General features: G+C 46.4%; 1 protein-coding gene across 1 annotated transcript in view; it reads right to left on the reverse strand.

Moving 5' to 3' along the window:
• Positions 1 to 14,545, reverse strand: part of atic (5-aminoimidazole-4-carboxamide ribonucleotide formyltransferase/IMP cyclohydrolase) — a 46,726-nt gene that overhangs the window by 10,524 nt on the left and 21,657 nt on the right. The window contains 7 exon segments of the mRNA XM_069933941.1: positions 1,289 to 1,374; positions 5,492 to 5,599; positions 6,279 to 6,404; positions 7,363 to 7,519; positions 10,612 to 10,763; positions 13,228 to 13,316; positions 14,396 to 14,462. Of these exon segments, the coding sequence (XP_069790042.1) occupies positions 1,289 to 1,374; positions 5,492 to 5,599; positions 6,279 to 6,404; positions 7,363 to 7,519; positions 10,612 to 10,763; positions 13,228 to 13,316; positions 14,396 to 14,462 (785 nt within the window).

Consider the following 14,545-nt stretch of genomic DNA (forward strand, 5'->3'; position numbering starts at 1 on the left):
TTTCACTCTTATTGATATCTTTCCTGTAGTTAGGTGACCAAAACTGCAGACAATATTCCAAATGTGGCCTCACCAATGTTTTATACAACTTCACCATAACATCCCAGCTCCTGTACTCAATACTTTGAGTTAAAAGGCCAAACACTCTCTTTACAACCCTATCTACCTGTAACACCACTGTCAGGGAACTATGTATCCATATTCCCAGATCCCTCTCCTCCACCACACTCCTCAGTAACCTACCATTTGCCCCTTCCGTCTTAGCCTTCACTCCTCAGCTTCTACTTTCCCACCCTTGACCTCTTGCCTGTGCTCTCCCACCCCCCCCAATATTTTTTTTTAAAATTCCGGAGTCTCCCTTCCCATCCGCGTTCCTAACAGCCCAGGCCCTAAACATTATTTTTTCATTGATTTATCAGCACAGTGACAGGCCCTTCTGGTCCACACCCCCTCAAGTACACCAATAAACTCTGGGGAGGACCTACAAACTCATTACAGAGAGTGCTGGATTCGAGCCCGGGTCGCTGGCGCTGTAATAGCATTGCGCTAACCGTGCAACAGTAGGTTGGTTACTCTTGGCTTTCTGCGTGACCTGCTGAGTTTCTCCAGCATTTCTGTGCATTGCATGGGTGGGGGTGGAGGGGGCGTAATTAATGATTCCGGTGGACGTGGGCAGAGGGGCATAAAAGTAGGAACATCATGCACCTCTGCAAGATGGTCGGGAGTCACCTGATCCCCAGCCTCTGGCCCGTTACAGCAGCCGTCACACTGAACACATATCTGCACAACGGCGCCCCCTTCTGGTAGGTGGCAGAGAGGGGCTCTGGATGTAACCTTCATTCAGTTGGGTGCCTTGGGGTATCAGGAGCCAAGAATATAAGATAGAGAGTAATGAGAAAGTCTGCAGAAGCTGTGGTTACTGTTAATACACAAAAGTGCTGGAGAAACTCAGTAGGTATACCTGGAAGGGTTCAGGCCTGAATCATTGGTGATATAATCTCTGATGCCCATGGATGTAGCGTGATCTGCTGAGTTTCTCCAGCATTTCTGTGTATTTACCATGGGATACAAAACTTTATACCAACTCTGGGGATTTCACAACTGATGTAGTAAAGACTAGACGTTCTCCGCACTTTACAGTGTTGAGGGTCTTCGCAAAAGGATCTCAAAAGAGGCAGTGCAGCGCCCACTTGGCAGCGTTCTTGCCTCACGCCTTGAACGGTCCACTCTCGAGGACCTAAATATCCCTCAACGTGCTCCATCCATGCACGCTCCTCCTTGGACTTGCCTCTCTGGAGATGATCCGAGCGGTCTGGACATCGCAGACATCCGACAAAGCTACAAAGTCACCGAAAGAGGACATCCTGTCAGCACCTGTGGAGCGCATTGCGACATGGTCAGGGTGAGATTCCACACCAGGGTGGGGTTGTCACTGAGAACGGAGTAATGAGACCCGGCAACAAGGGTGGGGTCATCGGGGGGGGGCAAGATGACGTATAAGACAGACGTGCAATTCCACCATCCCCCAGCTAGATTTTTAAATACGGGATTTTAAAATTTATAAAAGTGGTTAAAAGTAGTATTTGAGTCGTCGATGGGAGCCCCCAGGCCTCAGAGGACTCCTGCACAGCTAAGTATCATGCCGGCACCAATCCTGCATCCGCAAGATGGTGCCGGCTTGACAACAAGCTTGGCTGTTGCTGACGCGCGCGCTCATGAAGCTGGGAATGCGAGCGGTCCAGCCGAGAGAGGAGCCCTCGAGCCCGCGATGTTGCCTAGTGGTCCGGGAATGCGCAGTGTAGCATCAGAGGACGCACCTGCGCGATTGATTGTTCTGCCAGGCACGCACGGTGCTCTGAGGGTGTGTGTTGCTGGAAAAGGTGTGGACTATGGGGGAACCTGAGTGAAGGCAGCCTGACGAGGTCTGTGTGCCGTCGTTGGGTGTCCAGACCCGCAGCCGCACCAAAAAAGTACCAGTTGTGGTTGAAGAAGAAGAGGATTTAACTTTACTGGAATGTACACAGGAAGAAATAGGGGCTGAGACTAGAGAAGGTAAGCCTCAAAGGGAGGTGATGGAACCTGGACTGCATTCTGTGTTTACTGTTTTGGAAGGTATTGTTTACCAAATGGAGAACATGTCAAAGCAGATGACTCGAGGATTTTTGGAAGTGAAAACTAAAATGAGTACTATGTGTGAAGAAATGACAAATATGAAGCAAGATATGACTATAGTTAAAAGTGATGTTAATAGATGTATAAAATCAGTAGACATTGTACAAGTTTTGATAAGATAAGAGGGATGAGGGTTATGGATGATGAATATAAGATTAATTTATTTGCAGACGATGAGTTGATATACTTGACAGAACCAAAACAGTCGTTGTCACAGTTGCAAGAATGTCTATTGCAATTTGGAGAGCTATCTGGATATAAAGTTAATTGGGATAAGAGTGAAATCTTGCCAGTTGGAGAAGGTGATTAATCAGAATATAAAAATATCATAAAATTAAAATGGTCAGATAAAATTAAATATTTAGGAGTAATTGTAAATGCTGATTATCAATTTTTATATAAATTATGTTCCTTTATTAAAAAGGATTAAAGTGGATTTAATAAGATGGAAAGATCCGTTAACCTTAATTGGTCAGGTAAATTGTATTAAAATGAATATTTTTCATCGAATTCATTATTTGTTTCAGTCAATACCCTGCTTCCTTTCAAAGGGTTTTTTTCAGGATTTAAATAAAGTGGTGAGGGAGTTTTTACGGAAAGGTAAATTACCTTGAGTAGCATTGTATAAACTCACATGGAAATATGCATTAGGTGGACTTCAGTTACCTCATTTTCAAAATTATTACGAAGCAGCTCAGTTGAAATTTGTTAATGGATTGATAGATCAACCCCCAAGTTGGGTGAAAGTGGAGATGGCTTGTATCTCTGAAGTTGAGGTACATCAATTTATATTTCGATGGAATATGAATTTGCTGTGGGAATGTAATATGCCGGTATTAAAACATTTGTTAAGGGTCTGGACTAAAAGAAATATGGTTTGAGGATCAAAAGGTAAATTATCAATTTTAACTCCATTATATAATAACCAGCTTATTCCTTTTTTAATGTTCAATAATCATTTAAAGGGTTGGGATTCGAAGGTATAAAGATAATACAGAATTGTTTTGAGGAAGGACAGTTTCTTTTTTTTAATCAATTGAGGGAACGATTTGATATATCTGTAAATTCTTTGTTTGTGTACTACCAACTTAGAGCTTTGGTTAAAGATAATTATGGTAAAGAGATGAATTTACCTATATTGATGAAATTTGAATCTTTGATTTCTTCTATACCAAAGAAGGGTTATATTTCAGTTATGTATCAATTGCTACAAGATAGTATGGATAAACCGGAATGGGAGAAAATGATAGTGCAATAAATTGATGAATGTAAGATATGGAATGGTTAATTATAATTTTCTACAACAGTTATAGTTAACTCTGGAGAAATTGAAAAAATATGGTTTTAGTAATTCGGATCCTTGTTTTAGATGTGGATTATGTACTGGAACTTTTTTACATGCTGTTTGGTCTTGTGTTAAAGTACAACCATTTTGGGAAGGAATTAGGTTAGTTTTGGAAAAATTATATAACATTAAATTACCATTAGACCCATCGATTTTTTTATTGGGTTATATGGTCTCTTTGAGGGGATTAGGGTTGGATAAGTTTCAAATTGCATTTGTACGCTTAGTGTTGTCTGTAGCACGAAAATGTGTACCTAGTACTTGGAAAGATAATGTGGAGATTAATATAGTACGGTGGCATAATGAATTGAAATCTTGTATTATTATGGGAAATATTACATATAACTTGTGTGACAACTATTCTTTTTTGTTAATAAATGATCTTCTTACTTGGAGTATATTCATTTAGATATACTTTGATTTATTGTAAATATTTTCAGTTTTTCTTTTTATTCATATCTTTGGCTCTCCTTAAGAAAGCTGGCTGATGGGGAGGGTGGGGTTTTTGTTTTCTTTTTCATTTTTATTATTGGACTGTATGTTTTTTTTAAAAGATATTTTAAATAAAGTTTAAAAAAAAGGGTCGGGTCATCACTGAGAACGGAGTAATGAGGCTGGAGAACAACAAGGGTAGGGTCGTCACTGAGAACGGAGTAATGAGACCAGGGAACAAGGGTGGGGTCGTCACTGATAACGGAGTAACGAGACCAGGGAACAAGGGTGGAGTCGTCACTGACAAGAGTAACGAGACCAGGGAACAACAAGGGTGGGGTCGTCACTGAGAATAGAATAACGAGACTGGGGAACAACGAGAGCGGGGTCATCACTGAGAACAGAGTAATGAGACCGGAGAACAACGAGGGTAGGGTCGTCATTGAGAACGGAGTAACGAAACCGGGGAACGAGGGTGGGGCCGTCACTGATAACGGAGTAACGAGACTGGGGAACAACGAGGGTGGGGTCATCACCGATAACAGAGTAACAAGACCGGGGAACAAGTGTGGGGTCGACACTGAGAATGCAGCAACGAGACTGGGGAACAAGAGGGGTCGTTACTGATAACGGAATAACGAGACCAGGTAACAACGAGGGTGGGGTTGTCACCGATAACAGAGTAACGAGACCGGGGAACAAGGATGGGGTCAACATTGACAACCAAATAACCAGTCTAGGAACAGGCAGAACCTTCAAGGTGTTGGAAATAGCATCAGCAAAGACCAAGCACGCCCGGCCGCCGAGTACATTGGAAACTGAAATTGACAGCGCTGGTCTCAGGGAGAATCATCAGGCAAGGTGTGAGGTCGGCAAGGGCGTGTGGAAGGCTACAAATGGCAACGTTGATCTGCAGGTGTACGGGGCACAGTAAACGAGTTAATCAGGACTGGGGGTGAGGTATGGGGACAGGCGCAGGTGTGGCGATTTCCTGGCCAACAGTTGATGGACATAGATGGAGACGCTGAGGGGAGGGAGGGTTGGAGAGAGAGAGAGAGAGAGAGAGAGAGAGAGAGAGAGAGAGAGAGAGAGAGAGAGAGAGAGAGCGAACAAAGCAATGGGGACGTGTCGCAAAGCAGGACTTGTCCATGAAGGAAACCCTTCAAAAAGGTGTGGAAGGCAGGGATTGTGTGAGAACTGGTATTGGAATCCCAGCAGGGGAGGCATTTAGTGTCAGAATACCATGGCGGGGGGGGGGGGGGGGGGTGGTGGGGAGGGATTTGGCATCAGACCACCATGGGAAAGGAATTTGGCATCCGAACACCATGGGGTGGGGGGGGGTTTATCCTTGGCACATCATGGGGGAAAAGATCTGAAGGCAGAGTCCCAGCTGGGTTGGGATTTGGTGTTAGACTGTTATCCTGATTAGGGCTAACCCCCCCTCCCCCTGTCCCAGGACCGACCCCCCCTGCTCCAGTCCTATCTTTCCACGTTATTCCTCACTCCCAGTGGACTTTATGCAGGAAGAAGCAGGATACTGACCTCGAGCTCTGGCGTAGGCCGTGGCCAGAGGGGTGAGATCTCCAAACCTGTCGTGCACCATGCACACTTGGGCTTCCTCCTCACTCAACGGCACTCCTACAGCCGCACCTGGTCAGAAAGCAGCAGCACTGAGGCCCTGGAGCACAGCCAACCCCTCCACCCCACATTCCCCAACCCCAGTTCCCTGAATCATAATCCCCGTTCCTGTACCCTAGACCCCATCCAAGTTCCCCAGTCCGTGATCTTTGGCCCCCGGCCCACCCGCCACATGAGAAAAAAAAAGCCCAGAAAAACATTCTTTGAGCCAATACCCAGATTTGTTTCAAAATATCAATTTTTAAAAAAATCAGCGAGACTTACTTCTTGAAATCCCTTCGCTAGAACAACGCTGGGTTGTACTTTTACAATTAGTAAACGAAGACATGGGCGAGAAGGGAAAAATAATTGGAAAGTTTACAATTTCCAAGAAAAATGTACAAGCAAGAATTAATGAAGGCTTCTCTGCATCAACGATTTGCTATTTTGCTAATTATGAACCCCAATGACCACAATGTCGAGCAGTGAATTATTAATGGTAAAGTCCAGGAAATCCCAAGGGTCAGGTGCTTCTGACATGAACAAATGCAGGGGAATGGTCAAAAGCCTCGGCCGTTCACCAGGCCTCGTACATGCGAGCTAATTCTCTATGAGAGATCCCCTTCCAAGTTCATTCTTGCCTGACTGGACGTGGACCAACCAGACGAAGCAGTGTTTCCCTGGACCACGCGCAAGGAGCCCCGGTCCTTACCTGCTGGGCTAACATGTTTGAAGGACGTGGCAGCAGGGAGACCCACAGCCCGTTTCAGCTCGCTCACCAGCTGCCAGGCGTTCAGAGCGTCACATAGGTTGATGAAGCCGGGCACCCCATTCAGAACTGTTGTGGTGGGGGGGGGGGAGAAAGAGAGAGAGAGAGGGCAGACTGAATGAGGACGGAGGAGCGGCCGCTTGTCCAGAGCATCCCCCGGCACGCCATTTACAAGGCGCCAGTAGGAATTCAACAGTCACTGCAAACTGTATGTGTGTGTGAGCCTCTCGAAGCAGGTGCCAATGTTTGGTTAAGACTTTAACAAAGCCTTCTTCATACTAAAACAGGGGTTCAAAGATCACCAACTTTGTTATTTATTTGTTCTGCCTTGCATTTGAGGCCATTTAAATCCGTACTACTGTTGTTGGTGCATTTGTGTGGTTGTCTGTGTGAATTGCACCTGTAAAGTTGCATTGAAGAGACCTGGGAGCACGTGCACCTAGTATCAAGAGAAACGCCCCTTCAGCACCAACACCCCCTCCCCCCCACCACGCCCCCAGAGTCCATGCTGACCCTGCCCTAATCTCCCACTAAACCTGGGGCAACCAGATTGACCCACTGACCCACTTTTTTGAGACGAGTGCTCGGCCAGGGAGAGAAGGCATGAGCGAGCTGTTCTGTCAGGATCGATCCGGGGAGCTACTCTGCTCGCTGACATGCTCTGCCACCACCCCCCCCCCCCCCACCTGTGGTCCACCAGTGTAGTGTGGTTGGCGAGGCTTTCCCCCCCACCAAACCTGTGGTCCACCAACATAGTGTGGTTGGCAAGGCTTCCCCATGCACACACCCAAGCTGCCACATCCCCACCATCACAGGGTTACACTTCAGAAGCCACAATGCAACTCCCCCCCCCCCACCCCGTTTAATTCTTATACCTGACAAAGGGCTCAGGCCCGAAAAGTTGGTTACCCTCAACTTCCTATGGATGCTGTGTGACCTGCTGAGTTTCTACAGCATGACCCCAGCATCCGCAGAAGCACACGCACCAACTTTGCCTAACGTACTCGGGGAACATCTGCCTCCTCACCTTTGAATGGGAGCTTGGGTCTCAGCGTGTAGATCTGCGCGGGAGTCTGGTGTGGATTCATCCCATACCTCAGACAGAGCTGTGAATCTCCCTGGCCACATTCCTTGCGGAGGTAGTCAGAGATCGCTGCGTCATACTGGGCAGTGTGAGTGAAAGCCTGGAGGGAATGGGGGGTGGGGGGAAGAGAGAGTGGCAGAGTTAAGGCAACCGCAGGCCACATCGCAGGCCACATCACAGACCACAGGTTGCAGTGCACTTTAAAAGTCAAATCCCAAATGCCATCCTCAAATCACCGGAGATTTCACCCATATTCACTGCACCAAAAAGTAGCATGGCAGATGACCCTATAGGGAAGATGACTGTGGCAGTGGTAACAGCCAGGGCCTCAGTTAATGGTGCTCAGGCCGAGGGCTGCTAGCGTCTTGCAGCCAGGGGACTCAGTCAGGCTGCAGCCTGCTGGAGTCGGGATCATGGGAACCAGGTATCGGACAATACTCGTGGTGTCTATGAACATAATATATATCACACACACACCACCCACACACACACTCACCCACATAAACACCAACCACACACTCACCATCCACATAAACACCAACCACACACTTACCACCCACATACACCCACCACCCACCCCACACATACCCATACACACCAACCACACATACTCACCCACACCACCACACATCCATCACACACACACACACACACACCCACACCACACACAGCTTGATATCCATGTGGGTAGAGACTGCAGATCTCCAGCTGAGTACAGCGGGCAAGGCAGGAGTGCAAGAAAACAGTTCGGAGTTCTGCAGTGACACATCCCAAACCAAACAACGCCAGCAAGAAGGCGCCCCTGGTCATCAGCAGATCCCAGGAAGACTCAAACGAGCTCAAGGTCAGGCAGACCCAACCCACTCCCACACACTGACAAAGCCAGGGGGTGTGCCAGGTTCTTTTTATAGATGTACCACAGAAAGCATCTTGTGTGTACCATCAGAAATTTCTTCCCCTCTGTTATCAGGCTTTTGTAAGAACCTCTCCTATGGTATGAAGCACTCCTACAGTAAGGATGATCTCTTGCTATCACAAACCTACAAATATAAATGTTTAATCTACACTACGTTCGGCACTACCTTATCGCCTGGGTTGACAAGCTTAGATAGCAAAGGTTTTCAGCTGCACCTCGCATGTCCGACAAAATTACTGAGGATCATTAAAACAGCCGAGAAGATCACTGTGATCTCCCGATAGATGACATTCACTGGCATTTTTGACCCCCTATCATCAGGAGTGTCATAATCAGACAGAGAAATAGCTTCTTCCTGTTGGCTCTGAGATTGACGAATCCTGTAACCTTGGATCTCTTAAAAAATATAAAATGAGTAATTTATTCCAAAATATGTAGACTTTTTTTGTTTTATATTACAGTAAAATCTCTCTTCTACACCATTCAAGCAACTGGTGAAAATATATCGAGGCAAAAATAAGAATAAATAAAAATTTAAGTAAAAGTTTAAAGTTGTGAAAATGTTCTCTGAAGCAACACACAAAGCCCTTGGTGAAGATGGGGGCAAACATTCAGCCAGCGGAGTGCGCCAGTATTGCCCGCAGCAGCATCTGTTTGAATAAAGTTGTGTTTGAATAAAATGGCGGTGTCCTGGATGAAGGGCTGGTTGATGCCGCTCGCTACTGGGGCGACTTTCCCTAAGTGTCTACCCACTCCTGCCTAGTAAGAGTCCTTATCTTTATTAAGTATATTAGTAAAGTTTTTATCTGTAAATTTGGGGGGGGGGGGGGGTCATTATGAAGGTCGCACGGTGAGGTCAACATTGTTACAGCCCTCGCAACCCAGGTCCAAATTTAAATTTTGTTAGTTACGGGAATTACCTGATTCAAGTGAACTTTACATAATTAAGGACTATAGATCTATTAAGAAATTTATCTCAGCCACGTATACATTATTGCAAAAGGGAACTCAAAAGCAGGGAATTCATAGATCTGGTCAGATGGAAAACAGATTTAAATATGAATACTGGGGAGGAAAATTGGTCAGAATTATGACATGACAGTATAGCAAATACATTAAATGTTAGATATAGATTGGATCAGTCTAATTTTTTACATCAACTATCTTACCCCACAAGAAATAAATAGATTGAAGTCAGATCAATGTTTTAGATGTAAAGAGACTGGAATGATGTTTACATTCTACATGACCATGTCCAAAATTGAGACCATTTTGGATAGAATTAGGAACTTTTGTGGAACAAGTCACTGGAGTTTAATTTCCACAAGATCCAATGTTGTTTTTACTGGGTAATATTTCAGGGACAAGACGAAAAGTGAAACTGAATTTATATCAAAAAGAATTTGTGAAAATCGCATTAGCAGTTGCACAAAAATGTATGGCATTGGATTCTCATTTAGGAATGGAAAGATGGCATGGGGAAATACATAGCTGTGTACCTCTGGAGATTACTTAAATAAATATACTTAAAAAAAAATTGGCACCCATATTTAGATATTGTAGGTATAAATAGTTATCCCTAAACCTTGTGAACTCCTTGGAATAAATTAACACATAAAATTAAGAAAGGTTAGAGAGGAGTGAAAGGCGGTGATTCCTTGACTACCACGTCTGTTTCTTTAATTGCATTTTTCTTTCTTAATGGGGTTATCATTTAGGGGGGAGGTGGGGTTTTTATTTTCTATAATGGGGGCGGTTAAAAAAATCATGTATAATGGAATTCATGTGACTATACAATTATTACATTTTGTATCTAGACATGAATACAAGTATGAAAATTAAATAAAATATTCAAAAAGAGACAACAGTGTTTATTTTTCAAATTACATTTTGCACTGTCGTTTGTCCTTAAACTGCTTATTCTTAATGTAGGTGTATTAGGCTTTGTAAGAGCGACTTTCCTTAAAATCCAGAGTCTACCAACCCTCGTAAGTGCTGGATACTGGGGATTTCACGGTACGTCTTCATGTGTGTACGCGATTATTATGTGCTGTGCATTGCGTGTGCGATGCAGAGAAACGGTGTCTCGCCTGGGTTGGGTACGTAGTCAGAGAATAAGGAACTTGAATTCAAACAAGGGACTCAATCAAGTGGTTGGAGTTCGGGTCCCACATGCAGACAAGCTAGAACAGAGTCAGGAGAGGGAGGAAAGAACTCAAGGCAACCCTCCACCCACAAAAGGTGGGCAATCGAAGAATCATCAGGAGTCTGAATACCTTCAAAGCCAAGGCCCTCCTGGTATCCACAGAGGTGTTCTTCTCCTTGGAGACCTCCATTTCCTGGGCAATAGATCTGTAGTCACTGGGATCGCACACCACCGTCACACGGGTATGGTTCTTCGCTGCTGCCCGCAACAGGGTCACGCCACCTTCAAGAAGGCACAGGGCACGGCTGAGCACAAACAACATGGCGCATGCCCAGTGCAGTCAGGGAGGGTGGAGTCCATCCCCAGACACACCCAGATCCAGGATAGGCTATCCATTTAGCCAGGATGGGCTACCTCTAATCACCAGAAAAGCAAGACCTTGGGTCGTGGAGAGGGGAATCATCAAAACTCTCAAATCCCAAGCACAACTCTGACCAAGAATGCCAAAACCAATCCAAAGCTACCCATGTATTGGAGGAATGACACCTAATATTCCATCTGGGCAGTCTCCAGCCAACGACTTCTCCCCTTTCCTTTAAACCCACCCCCCACACAAGTCTATCTTTTCCCCTATCCCCCCATCCTCCAGCTCCTCATGCCCTTCCCTTCCAACTCCAAGTTAATTCCCAACCCCCCAATCACTTACAAGAACATAAGAAATAAGAGCAGGGGTCGGACATCCGGCCCATCGAGCCTGCTCCGCCATTCAATGGCTGATCTGATCATTGACTCAACTCCACCCGCCTGCCTTTTCCCCATATCCCTTAATTCCCTTGTTTTATGTAAAAATCAATCTAAATGAACCTTAAATATGTTTAATGACATCGCCTCAACCGCTTCCCTGGGCAGAGAATTCCACAGATTCACTACTCTCTGGGAAACCGTTTTTCCTCATCTCCGCCTTAAATCTACTCCCTTGAATCTTGAGGCTGTGTCCACTAGTTCTGGTCTCGCCTACCAGTGAAAACAATTTCTCTGCCTCTCTGAGGGTCAGGTAAGATTTTTTTCTCTTCTTTCCTCCCACCTGAATCCACCTACGGCCTCCTTCTGACCAGTTAGCCTGTGCTCCTTCCCCTGCTCGGTCTTCCCTCCCCCATCTTTTTGTTCCAGGCAACTGTCCATTTTTGTTAATAGCCGACACAGGGCCCAGGCCTGAAACATTGGTTACCCTTTCCTTCCTGAGTTCCTCCAGTAGGTTTGTGTATCGTACTTGACCTCCAGCACCTGCAGAATCTCTTGTGGACTCGATATTTCAGAGTTCCTTGTCTTGCCAAGGTTTGAAAACCACCGTTTTAATCGTCCCTCATTGACTTGTTCTGTGCATGGTTTCAGAACTCAAAAGGAAATGGGCCAATGACAATTTTTCTCAAGCCAAATTTTTCAGTAACAATTGGGTCTGGAGCAGTGATTCTCAATCTTCCCTTCCTACCCACATCCCACCTTAAGCAATGCCTTACTAATCACAGAGCACCGATGGGATCGGGTAGTATATGAGTGGAAAGAAAAAGTTTGAAAACCACCGAACTAAATGGAGAGCAGAAACACAAGAAATCGGACAGCCACGAGCCCCTTCTCCCTGTTCCACCAATCAAAAGGATCTTTTGCCTCAAACTAACCCCACCGTCTGCGCTGTGACGTCTTCTTAAAATCTTGACCTCAATGTCTGACCCCTTATTCCAACACTGTGAATCCCTGGCTCCAGACAGCTCTGCTGGGGTAGAACATCATCCACTCTTCCAGGACCTGCGATGTCTTTCAATGAGAGCGAGCTCCTTCTAAACTCAGGACGAGTCAGTCTAATCTTCCTCTGAAGTAAGGCTCACACCCCCAGAAATCAATCTGGTGAGCAGTTACTGCACTCCCTCCATCCTTCCATAGCAAGGCAGATCTGTTCAATAGTCCAGGTCTACACATCTGGAGCAAAGATCTCTACCTTTGCACTCCAATGCTGGTGCAAAAAAAAAAAAAAAAATCCCCAACCGGTCAATGAACCTGCACATCAAGTATTCCCTCTCAGTGCAGACAAAGAATTTTTAATTTAATTTAAATATTCAGCACAGCAACAGGCCATTTTCTCACACGAGTCCGTGCCGCCAAATTTACACCCAATTAACCTATGCTCTGGTACATTTCGAACGGTGGAGCCCCCCGGGGAAAACCCACGCAGACACGGGGAGAACGTACAAACTCCTTACGGGCAGTGTGGGATTCGAACCCCGGCCCCGAATGCTGGCGCTGTAAAGTTGCACTAACCGCTATGCCAACCATGCTTGCTGGAGGAACTCAGACAGCATTCTGCCTGTGAATCAGAACTGCAGACCCAAGGATCCACAGCATCACCAACTCAGGGGGCTATGGGGGAGAGGTGCCGAGATGAGGAGATTGCTGTCTCAAATTAAGGGACCCCATTAACCTCCCAATCTCCTATCATTAACGTAGCTGCCTCCCCTTCTGGCCTTCGTCACTAAATCAGATCCCCCCCCTTGCAGTTCAGGATAGCTTGTTCTGTGTCAATTAGCCAATATGTTGTAATGCGGATGAAAATGCTTTCGGATATTGAGGTCACAAAGGGCGCTGCACAAATGTAAGTCTTCCCATGCAAGGAGCAGTGCAGGTAACCAGCAACTTAACGAGATTTCAATGCCACTCACTTCCAAGTCAATCGAGCTCAAGTTTAGAAACCCACCAATGTCGATCTGCTCCATAGCCTCGGCCAGGCAGACTTCTGGGTTGGAGACGGTTCTCACGAAGGGGTAAAGGTTGCAAACCACGACGCTGGCAGAAGGAAAACACAAAGAAAGACAACAGTGAAGGGTGAGGGAAGCAGACAAGATGTACATCAGCAGGGGACAGACACTGCAGTGCCTAGCAGTGGCCAAGGATGGCTTATGATACCTCCGCTGGCATTCACCCTGCCATTGAACAGAGGCAATGAAGCCATTCCTTGGTGCAACCTCCCAGATGAAGGATGGTTTGTCCCACAACTAGCACGCCCCTCAGAACTGCTCACCTTGGACTTGAACCTCATGACCCTGGGTAGACTCCGACACCTCGTCGCTACCCTCAAGCCAGGAGGGAGAACCATCCCAAAGTATCTCACTCAATGACAAAAAAAACAAGAGACTTTACATGCCTCTAAACTTCACCCAGTGGTAGAGCTCCGATCAGTCCAGTGGGGGGGGGGAACGGACGGACGCTCTTCCGGCTTGGGGACCATGATGGAGGATCGGGTATATCTACTGCGCACACTTTCAAACTGTGACCATGGCTCTCCGCACTCCAGCAGGACCAGAACAGACAAGCCCACAAGCTGTCAGGTTTCTCCTCCCGCAGAGGTCTTGGCACACTCTTTGTTCATCATCACAGCGCAGCCCCTCTCTGCTTTGGTGGGGGGGTCCACAGGGTCAGGTCGCTCCAAGGCGTGTGCTCAAGTGCAGGATGCACCTCTCCCAAGGTGGGGTTCAAACCCAGCCCAGGTCACTAGGACCTCCCCAGGGAGACAAGACGCAAGTCACTCCAGCTCGCTGTTAACATCCTGCTGAAGAACCCAGCAGAGAAGGAAGGACAAGGCTGATCCCAATGCCATCGCCGACCAAAAGGGGCAAAGGCTGCTCATTCCCGCCCCAATGCTGACTGAAGTGGGTTCTTGGGCAGCCAGGAGGCACAAAGCTCCCCACCCCCCACTAATCACACCCCCACCATCTTGTAATCCCTCAGGGATTTAGTTCCTCAGTATCAAAAGCCAGGAGACACAAAGCTCCCCGCCCCCCACTAATCACACCCCCACAATCTTGTAATCCCTCAGGGATTTAGTTCCTCAGCATCAAAAGCTATGCATCAAAAAGCCATCTCACCGGATCAAGCTGAAACCGAGATTCGCAACATCGGACTCATCTTCTGGAATGTTCCGAGCCAAGATACCTAAAGTTGGAAACATGAAGGCAGAATTTGGAACAGCATGCTTAGCGTAGCTGTTCACAGTGGGTTCGAATCTGGCGCTGTCT

This window comes from Narcine bancroftii, chromosome 4 (genome assembly GCF_036971445.1).
Source record: "Narcine bancroftii isolate sNarBan1 chromosome 4, sNarBan1.hap1, whole genome shotgun sequence".
Lineage (NCBI taxonomy): Eukaryota > Metazoa > Chordata > Chondrichthyes > Torpediniformes > Narcinidae > Narcine > Narcine bancroftii.